Source organism: Nannospalax galili, unplaced genomic scaffold (assembly GCF_000622305.1).
Source record: "Nannospalax galili isolate Female #2095 unplaced genomic scaffold, S.galili_v1.0 scaffold731, whole genome shotgun sequence".
Taxonomy (NCBI): Eukaryota; Metazoa; Chordata; class Mammalia; order Rodentia; family Spalacidae; genus Nannospalax; species Nannospalax galili.
The window spans coordinates 122,669-133,378 of NW_008328589.1; the positions used below are offsets into that span (position 1 = coordinate 122,669).

Below are 10,710 nucleotides of genomic sequence, written 5' to 3' on the forward strand. Positions count from 1 at the left end.
GATTATTTCAGCTACAATTTTGTCTTAATCAGTTGGTGCTATTATCATTAATAGTAGATTATATACATTGCCCCAGCCTCAATGTTGAATTTATCTTTCTTTGAATGTTATTTGATTTTGTACTTCATTTGTCTTTTATTTTATAATTATAAACTAGATAATATATGTTGTGTAAATTATAAATGCATTTATAAACAAATTTATAAGATTTTTAATGTCTAACATATTTGATCAGATATGTTTATTTTGATAGAATAAGAATGACTCAGTACATAATTGTATTTACATTCAACACATTATAAAAGTTTGTTTATAAATATTTGGTAGAACAAACAGAACTTTTAAGCAAAGTCATATGAGGGACTAGTGAGAATTAGTTTGTATGAATGAGCAGCCTTCATGTATGGAGGTACCGATATTTTGATACTCAGTTCATCTTCAGGCTTTTGCTGGGTTCTTTTTTTGTCTCGGATGTCTCACTATATTCTCATTTGATGATAATGATTTATTTTTAAGTATATTTTTGGAGTCACAATCAAAAGTTACTGTAAAGCAATTTCACACTCTAAAATATGTATTTGTGATGGCACATCAGCTATGATATGTAGGTCCAAAGGTCACATTTGAATGTCTTCAGGATCTAAAAATATTTTGAGGCAGAATACTCATGGTTAACATTCTAAAGCAGCATTTCATTTGTTTAAGGATGGCAGTGCTAGGTATAGGAAAAGCCCTGAATTTTTTCTCTGAGCACATCTTTGTTCTAGTTATGATTCTATGAGCTTAGAAACATATTTGGCATTGGGTGATGGTGAGGTTTGCCTGTATTATCATCTCTACTCTAGTCTCAAGGATAATGCTGTAAATGTAACTGGAATTCCAGGGCCGTTACCTTGTTTTTCTCCTTTCCTCTCCCTCCTTAGTGTTCCCTGGTTTCCTCTGTCCTGATGTTGAGATTCATTCATTTGTGTCATCACATCAGTCAAATTATTTTTCCATGCACAATTTGAAAACATAGAGCCAGTTACCTGAGGATAGCTTTTTCTCTATTTCTCTGATGATAAATGCAAGAATTATGCAAATTCTGATGATCTGATTCTTTTCTAAGGGCTACTGTTTTCAGACAAAACATACAGGTATTCAAAAGAATTATAAAAACTATATAGAGTTAGAATTGGATCACTCTTCTTCCAAAGGTCACTGATATATAAGCAAGGACTAATCTTCAATTTTCAGCAAATGAACTTTGGCTTATAGAATGAATAATTTTCGTTTTGATGTGGCAATGCCCATCAATATGGAACTCTACATGGCAAGGTTACTAAATTCTGATCTTAAATAACTTTTAAGTTCCTAACTCCCTCGTTGAAATTGCCAGTGGTTAACATACTTTCTTAAATAAAGACATGTTCTTTGAAAGTTAGACTGTAAGACACTGTATTCAATGAGATAGACATATTTCCCATAAAAAATCTAGCAAATTTATATTTTCATAAAGGTTAATACAGGATGGGCTGGAGAGATGGCACAGTGGTTAAGAACACTGACTGTTTGTGCAAAAGACCCAAGTTCGAATCCCAGCACCCACATGGCAGCTAACAACTGTCCATAACTTCAGTTCGTGGGGATCCGACATCCTCTTCTGTCTTTCACAGCATTGCATGACATGGGTGCACTTATCTACATGCAGGCAATACATGCATACACATAAAACAAAAATAATAAATAAAATATTAAAAACAAAAATTTAATAAGGAGATAAACAATCTTGTAAAAGAGAAAGATATTTATTCAATTTTTTTCTTTTCTAAAAACTAGTTCAAATAAAAAAATGTTATAATGAACATGAGTGACAAACATATCAGTACTGGAGTTAACTTGCAATATGGAATTCATGTATTTTGGTTCTTTGCGCAAAGCTGCTCCCCATCTCAATGTGAGTCTCTAACTCTCTTTCAATAGTCAGAGAGACAGTACCTTTAATTCCTCATCATTCACTCTTACTCTTCCTTTCAATTTGCCAAATTTATGAAGCTCTCCTACAATGCAAACTCTTATTTTAGGGTTTGAATTTGTTAAGTTCTTTTCTTGGAACATTCTTTAGATATCTAAGTGTCTATTTAAATCACTTTCATCATTTTGTTTAAATAATGGATCTTATAAGAGTAATTCACTGAACATCTTACATGTGACATGGTGAATGATGATTCCTAGTGATATTTAATCCTAATCTCTAAAATCTATGCTAACACACATGGAAAAAAATGATTGTTCAGGCATGAGTCAGTGGAAGACCCTGAGAAGGGAGGATATCCTTGATTATTGGAGTCAGCCATAAGCATAACTGCAAGTGCTCTTGCAAACTCTGCACAGAAGATTTGCTATGGAAGAAGAAACAGTTTGTCTTAAAAGAAAAGAAGCAGATGATACATAGAGAAACTTTAGAAGCTCAAAAGGAGCTTCAAGCAACAAAATGTTTCCTCTCTTAGGTCCTCTGGAAGGAGTTTGGCCCCACTGACACACAGATTCATCCAGTAGGATATTAGAATTCTAACCTTCAAACAGTAAGTGACTAAGTATTTGTTATTTTAAGCAACATGAATTTTTGTTAAATTGTGGCACTAACCTCAGAAAAGTAATATTTATAATGTATTACTTGCTATTTATTTCTATTCACCCTTCTTCCTTTAATATTTATATACTATTTAATCTTCTGTATATATCAATATGAATTTATTTCCCTAATACTACATCAGTTAGATAAAGACAAGCATTGCCTTGTTAAGTGCTCTAGCTCTAGCAAATAAATTTATTGGCCCAAATTAATAATCAATATTTTTATTTAAAGTTTTACACAGCTTTACCTAAGGTCAAGAGGATGAAATGCAAGAAGTACCCTCCCAAACAGGAGCCTCTCATCCTATCTTTTGCAAATAATGAGAGGTTCTCCTATCTGGGTTTTGGGGGGGTTGTTTGGGGGTTTTTTTGTTTGTTTGTTTTTGCAGCAGGGTCTCTCTGTAGCCACAGCTGGCCTGAAAATCATTATGTAGACCAGACTGACCTTGATCTCACAGAGATTCACCTGTCTCACCTGTGTCTGTCTCCTAGGATTAAAAGTATGCACCACCACACCCAATGTGGTTTATATTTTTTAATTTGGAGAACAAACAAAAGTGCAAAACCAAAATTGTACGAAGATGTGAAGGCAAAAATTGTAGTATGAAATGAAAACCCTGACTTTTAAACACTCATAACACAAAATAAAAAGTGAAAAAAATAATCTATATTTCTTTTTCTTAATTAATTCTCCAGAAGAGAACAGTTTTGATCTGTTAAGTTAGGAATCTGGGTGGAAGATGAGGACAAAATTTATCTGAGGTGTGAGATTTGGGAAAAAAGGATGGCATATTATGGAAGTCAGTGACCAGCTTAATTAGAACTAAACAACACCTACAAAAGTTAGTCATAGGATATCAGAGGTTTTCTTATTACAAGATTCTAGATAGTTTTTATTCTGTGAGGCAGAGAATAGTGTATGTTAGAAAATGAGCTAGAATATAGGTACCAACCTCTGGATTTGAATGTCAGTTCCCCTAATAGGCTTGGGAGAAAAGAATGCCTGTCTTCCTTTTTTCTTCTGTGAGAGCAGAGAATAAACTAATTTAAGTTGCCATCATTTGAAGCTCAGTGTATGAGCTGTACTCTCTTACTTACATATGGGCTGCTGCTGAGGGTTATCTCTTGGCTTAATCTACCACAGGTTAACCCTAAATGTCTCATCCTATTGTGGATATCTGTTCCTGAAGGAAACTCTGCTTGTCATCTGAGTGGCCTGATCTTGTTTTGCAATTAAGGAGCTATAAACAAATGAAAACATGGCAATTTGGAATCAAACAGGTGTGAAAGAATTCATCCTGGTAGGTTTAACTGAAAACCCTACCTTGCAGGTTCCTCTCTTCTTACTTTTCAGCCTTATCTATCTCATAACACTTTTAGGGAATTGGGGGATGATTGCCTTGATCTGGTTGAATTCTCAACTTCATACACCAATGTACTTCTTCCTTAGCAACCTCTCTTTCTGTGACATCTGCTACTCTACTGTCTTTGCTCCTAAGATGCTGGTTAATTTTTTATCAGAACATAAGTCCAGTGTATTCTTCGCTTGTGTTCTACAGAGTTTCTTTTTTGCTGTGTATATAACCACAGAAGGTATCCTCCTGTCTATGATGGCTTATGACCGCTATGTGGCCATTGCAAACCCCTTATTGTACACAGTCACTATGACCCAAAGACTTTGCATGCAAATGGTTCTTGCATCTTACTTGGGAGGACTCATTAATTCATTGACACACACAATAGGCTTGGTCAGACTAGACTTCTGTGGTCCAAACGTTGTGAATCACTACTTCTGTGACATTCCTCCACTTTTGAAGCTCTCATGCTCAGATGCACGCACCAATGAGATGCTGCTTCTGATCTTCTCTGGAGTGTTTGCGGTGTTCACTTTTATCATAATCATGATCTCTTATATTCAAATTTTCATTGCAATACAGAGAATCCGGTCAGCCGAGGGGAGGCACAAAGCTTTCTCCACTTGTGCATCCCATCTGACAGCAGTAACTTTATTCTATGGGTCTGTGACTTTTAGCTATATCCAGCCAAGTTCTCAGTATTCCTTGGAACAGGAGAAGGTGTCTGCTGTGTTTTACACATTGATCATCCCTATGTTAAACCCACTGATTTATAGCCTGAGGAATAAAGATGTACAAGAAGCAGTAAAAAGATCAATTTGTCAGAAAAGGGGCACTTCTTGACTCAATCTTATCACCGTCTTTGGAAATTTTACATCAATCATCAAACAGATTGCATATGAAGTTGTATCAGTGATACCATGGAAAACAAACTATAAATTAGGTTTTTTTCAGAAGAAGCATTTCATTACAGTTTTAACATACTCAATGACAATTTCCAGAGCAAAGACACATCTCTTTAAAAGTGGCTACAAAATTTTTTAGGTTCACACTTGAATTAATACAATTATACAATATTGAACTCAGTATAAACCCTGTAAGACATAAAATTGAATGAGTTTTTAACCTTTAAAAAGGATCCCCATTTCATTTTAAAGTATACTCTTTCTTACATAAAGACTCATTGTTTTTGCTAATACCACTCAGATGTTGGCACATGTGTCTCTAATCTGTATGTATCCTATTATTACCAGTCATGGTTGGTTGCACTCTGATCCTTGACACCTATGTATGGAGTATATATACAGTCATCAGGTAGATTTCAAGGGTAATATTTATCACCCATAATAATTAACATGACATAATTTTTATGCTTCCTCCTCAAATATAACTCATTTTTTAAATTTATTTTTTGTGTATATATTACACAAAACATTTCAAACAAATTTATTAATCTATATACCTACTTCCCAGATGGCACCCTCCCATAGCCTTCCCCCTCACTAGAGACCTTATACTCTGTCATCTCTGCTAGCGTCTGCTGCGTTGTCTGTACCCCAGCCATTCCCCAGTACTTGTCCATCCGGTGAATCTAGTCACCCTATCTAGAAGTCTTTGTTTTAGGAAGATCAGCTGTTCCACATCTAGCAGCAATCAGTTGTCAATATTCCTTTAGATAAGATTGGTGTCTGGTGTTCATTTTCCCAGTTTTATGTTGGGTTGCTATCTGGGCATTTCTTGGGCCACCCCGGCCAACATCTCAAAAGAAGGTATCTCCTATCTGGTATTGTTGCTTGTTATGTAGCCTTTAGCTATACATATGGAATCTTAAAAAAATTATATTGGACCCTTTAAATTTCCTTTTGGGTGTTTAAAGCCATAAAGTTGGCCCAGATAAACCAATTTATTTTTACTCCTAGGCTGTTTGAGGATCTGTTCCTCATGTGTCACATGGGCTTGGGGGAGCCCCTGGCTCCTTTCTTTTACCAGTTCCATCTATGTGAAGATAAGTCAGAGGTCCTACTCAACCATGGCTGGCATGGAGGAAATGATTCCTCTGTGTTGACCCTCCTCTTTGTAGACTGGACACTGGTTCAAGTCCATCTTGTGGGATCTCCAACACCTCCTTGATCAAGAGGACAGAGTTTTTCTTATACTATTTGCAGCCAAAGTATTTCGTTTGATCTGAAAACTGAACAACCTTTGTTAATGCAGCAGCCAAAATATTTACTATTTTAAAAACATTTTCTAATATTCTTTCATGTTTAAATCTGAAGATTATTGTAATTTTTGAAAATAGTCATGTAATAATTTATATCAATAAAATAGTTTGCACATTAGTGTCTCAGAGAAAACTTAAAATGATCCCATGGTGTAGTTTTCATAGATCCTGTCTCCTTCTTTTTCTCTTAAAAAATAACTTCATATAAGTTAAAATGAATATATCAGAATTTGTATATAAACTTTAATAAACTTGTAAATGGTAAGAGAAAATAAATCTAATTATTCATATTTTTAAATAAGGAAACTTCTATGGAATATCTGTAGTTGTCCAGATGCTGTTTCATACAAATTTAAAGATATTTAAGTGAAGCACTGAAGAGATGGATCAGCAGTTAAGAGCACTGACTGCTCTTGCTGAGGACACAGGTTCGATTCCCATCACCGACATGACAGCTAACAACTGTCCATAATTTCAGTTCCAGTGGATCATACACCATCTTCTGTCCTCCTTGGACATTGAAAGACATAGCTGTACTTACATACATGCAGGAAATACACTAATGCACATAAAATCATACAAGTAATAAAGATAAAGGAAAAAGGAAGATATTTAAGTTATTGAACTATTTGGGCATGGTTGCACATACCTTTAACCCAACACTCAAGAGGCAGAAGCAGAAGGAACTCTATGAGATTGAGGGCAGACTGGTCTATATATGTATACATGGAGTTCCATGCCAGCTGGGTGCCACAGGGAGACTTGGTGTCAAAGAACAAACAAACAAACAAAGACAAAAAAGCACAAAAGAGATTGAGCAAAAGTTGATAAATAAATGCAAAATGAAAAGAACTCTTTAAGCATAAAAAATGTCACTTTTTCTCTAATGTAGGGCTTTTAGGTAAAGGAGTAGAGAGACTGGGATGGGCAAGTTAGATAGTGCAATATATTTGCAGGTGTTGAATACTGGGATAACATATTTGTCTTTCTTTCCTTCTCTTCCTCCTACCTCCATCTTTTCTTTCCTTCTTTCCCCCCTTTTTTCTCTTTTCTTTCTTTCTTTCGTCAGTCTTTCTTTCAGTTAGATTACAAATACCAGATTTCCTTATGACATCTTCATACAGGTCTTAAAGTCATCTCAATGACTATACAGGAGTGCTAAAATGAATTCAAATGTAGTGTTTTAGAATGAGTTCCACAATTTTAATGCCAAAAATATTCTGGAAGATTAAAGAACAAATGTTATTAATTTTAAAAATCTGAAATCATGAAGATTAAAGAAAATCTTCTGAGAGATATGAGCTATGGCAGACAAGTGACAGAATATACATTTAAGAGAGTACATGTAAACCATAGTCAGAACTCGAGAAATTTATAAACTTTCACATCTTTATTTTGTTATTGTGATAAAAAGGATTTATAATGAAGGTAAGTATTTGAACTTCAATAACTGGAAACCTTGAGATATAAGAAAATGTGTTCCAGTATGACTATTAAAGAATTTACAACAAGAGAGTAGGAGAGAACAGAGCCTTAGAGGGGAAATTTTCTACAAATTTAAAAATAAATCAGCCAGATAGAACTGGCACAAAGGTAAAGAAGAAGAAAAACTTAAAAAATGAACCAGATCATATGAGGGTCAGTATGTATAGGGACATTGAAATTGAATACCGAGAAAGGCGAATTACTCAATATAAATATGAAAAAGTTGTTCTGGCTGACTAGCAAATGGATAATAGAATGTTTTTCTAATAATGGAATTGCAGAAGCTATTAATAATTGATGAACTACTGAAAGCCAAATGTAAGAGACAGAAACCCAAGTAAGATGCTGCACAGTGACTCAACCACATGGCATGTTAAACAGGAGCTAATGCAATAAGCCTCGGAAAAAGATAAATATAGACTGTGTCTTGAGTATACTCTGACAAAATGTTAATGAATGTAGGGTCATCAAAGATGATTTCAAGATACTTTCAACAAACTGAAACAAATAGATAATATTGTCCACTGTATAAAATGTGTAATTGTACAATTATATACATAATAAGCCCCCCAAAGCCTTTCCTTATAAATCAAAGGATGATATGTGAAAATTACTTTCCTGTGGAAGTGAAAGTAAAATTTTGTAAATTCCCTTGAAAAGAAGTAATAATTATGCTTTTGTAGTTTCATAGATATGTTTATAAATAGGTCAATGAGTTTAGTGTGATGTTTATGTTTTTTTTAAATTTTATTTATTATTTTTATTTTATGTGTATACATGTATTGCCTGCATGTAGGTAAGTGCACCCGTGTAGTGCAATGCCTGCTGTCAGATTCCCTGGGAATGGAGTTATGGACAGTTGTTAGGTGCCACATGGTTTCTGGAATTCGAACCCGGGTCTTCTGCAAGAACAACCAGTGTTCTTAATTGCTGAGTCATCTCTCCAGCCCTAGATGTTTATGATTTTTAAAATCTGAAAATCTTTGAAGGAGAAAATCTAAAAAAATTTCAAATCTGCCAAATCAAGGTGATTCTATATTTAAATAACACAAGAATCAAAATTTGCACAATGTAAATAATATGGCATAGTAAATAGTTTTAAACACCTGAAAGGTCAAACCATTGCATTGATTAGGTCTCAATATTGACAAAACTTAAATATATATAGCATACTAGCAAAATGCATTGCACTATTATATAAAATATATGTGCATATGTGTGTATATACTATTAAGTATTGAGATAGTTTCAGAGTAAAAAATAAAAATGCCTATTGAACCTGCTGTTTGTAAGCAACAGGTTTATGAGTAATCATTTAATCTTACATTTCACATTCAAAACACAGCAATGATCAAAGATGCCTAACATACACAAGATGAGTAACAGGAAATCATGACAATTATACATCAGAAAAAAAATCTACTTAAAGAAAAATTTTAAAAAATCAGAAAACAAATGTATCAAATGGGGATTAAAACAAAGGGGCTGGAGAGATGACTCAGCAGTTAGGAGCACTGTCCGCTTTTGCTGAAGACCCGGGTTTGAGTCCCAGTACCCACATGGTGGCTAACAATCATCCTTAACTTCAGTTTCAGGGGACTATGACATCTTCTTCTGACCACTACAGGGATTGCACGACACGGGTCCATTTACATAGATATAGGCAATACTCTCATACACATAAAATAAAAAGAGTAAATATAATATTTAAAAATAAGAAACCAAAGAATCCTCAGTGAGCTAAAAGAATGATAAAATACAGAAAATAGTAAAATTGAAAATAAATCAATATAGTGTCCTTTGAAAAACAAAAATGAGTGTAAATTAATACAAACTTTAAAATTGTTGTGGCATCATAAATCATATCAGTTTTACTCAGTGAGGTCCCCAAGACAACAAAAAGACAAAGACAAAGTAACCTGCAATTGCAGAATGAGTTGAAGCAACTGGTGAAAAAATCCTATAGTGCATTTACTGGCTATTTCCATTATTGTACAATGCATGATAATTATATTTATAATTAGGTCTTTATATGGATACAAATTTATTTTAAGTTACTCTGACACTGGTTCAAGAATAATAACAGAGATTTTATACAGTAAGTGCATAGATTTTCAGCATTCTCTCAGGTCACACTTTTCCCTGCTTTGAATTTCTGTGTTCTCCTTGTGTAAGTAACTATTAATCCAGTGGCTTTCTTACTGGGCTACAAATTCTTTTAATTTTTGATATAATAATAACTTTCATTTTGTATCCAAAATCATTCTAAATGGCCCTAAGAACTTCACTAGTATTTAGAACTGTAGTATAATTATTTACATTTTATACAATACTTGGATTGAAATCGTACTTCATTACTTTATACATCTGCATATGATCATCAGCTTTAATGTTAGATTAATGAATTAAGTACAAAACTTAAAATTATCTGAATTCCATTCCCAAATTGTAACTAGTTGATGTATTATTATAATGACTTTTAAATTAAATATAAAATGTTGCAAAAACTAAAACATGTTTAATGTTTATAAAAATTGCTGACTTTGAATTTACCCCACCCTAACCTTCTCCTCTGCTAGCCTTGGACCAAGGCCCCTTCCAATTCCTCTGCCTCATGTCTCTGAACTAGCTTCCTAACCCCAAATAGGTAAAATCCCTAACATAGATTTTTAAGGCCCTCATCAGATAGTCCATCCCCATTTTCACCTGGTACTTTATCTGCCTGACAGATCAGCCCACTTAGTACCCTGGTAAGTCAGATCCCACCCACCACATCTCTACTCCAGTCCTCTGCATCCTCCACACTTCCAATATACCCTACCTCCACAATGCCCACTGCTAGCCTTGGACCCAGGCCCCTTCAATTCATCTGCCTTAGATCTCTGGAATAGCTCCCTAACACAGACTAGCTAAACCCCTTAGCAAAGTTTGCTGAATCTTTTCTTAGGTGTTTCCCACCCCCATATTCCCGTGATCTGCCTGACAGAGGTCAGTGCTCCTACTACCCTGCCCAGCCTTTCTACTACCCTGTCC

General features: G+C 34.5%; 1 protein-coding gene across 1 annotated transcript; it reads left to right on the forward strand.

The window, feature by feature from the left end:
* Positions 1–3,875: 3,875 nt before the first annotated feature.
* LOC103729501 (olfactory receptor 1052-like) lies at positions 3,876–4,814 on the forward strand. Its single transcript, XM_008827580.1, has one exon. It carries the CDS (start codon positions 3,876–3,878, stop codon positions 4,812–4,814), a length of 939 nt encoding a protein of 312 aa, XP_008825802.1.
* The last annotated feature ends 5,896 nt before the right edge of the window (positions 4,815–10,710 follow it).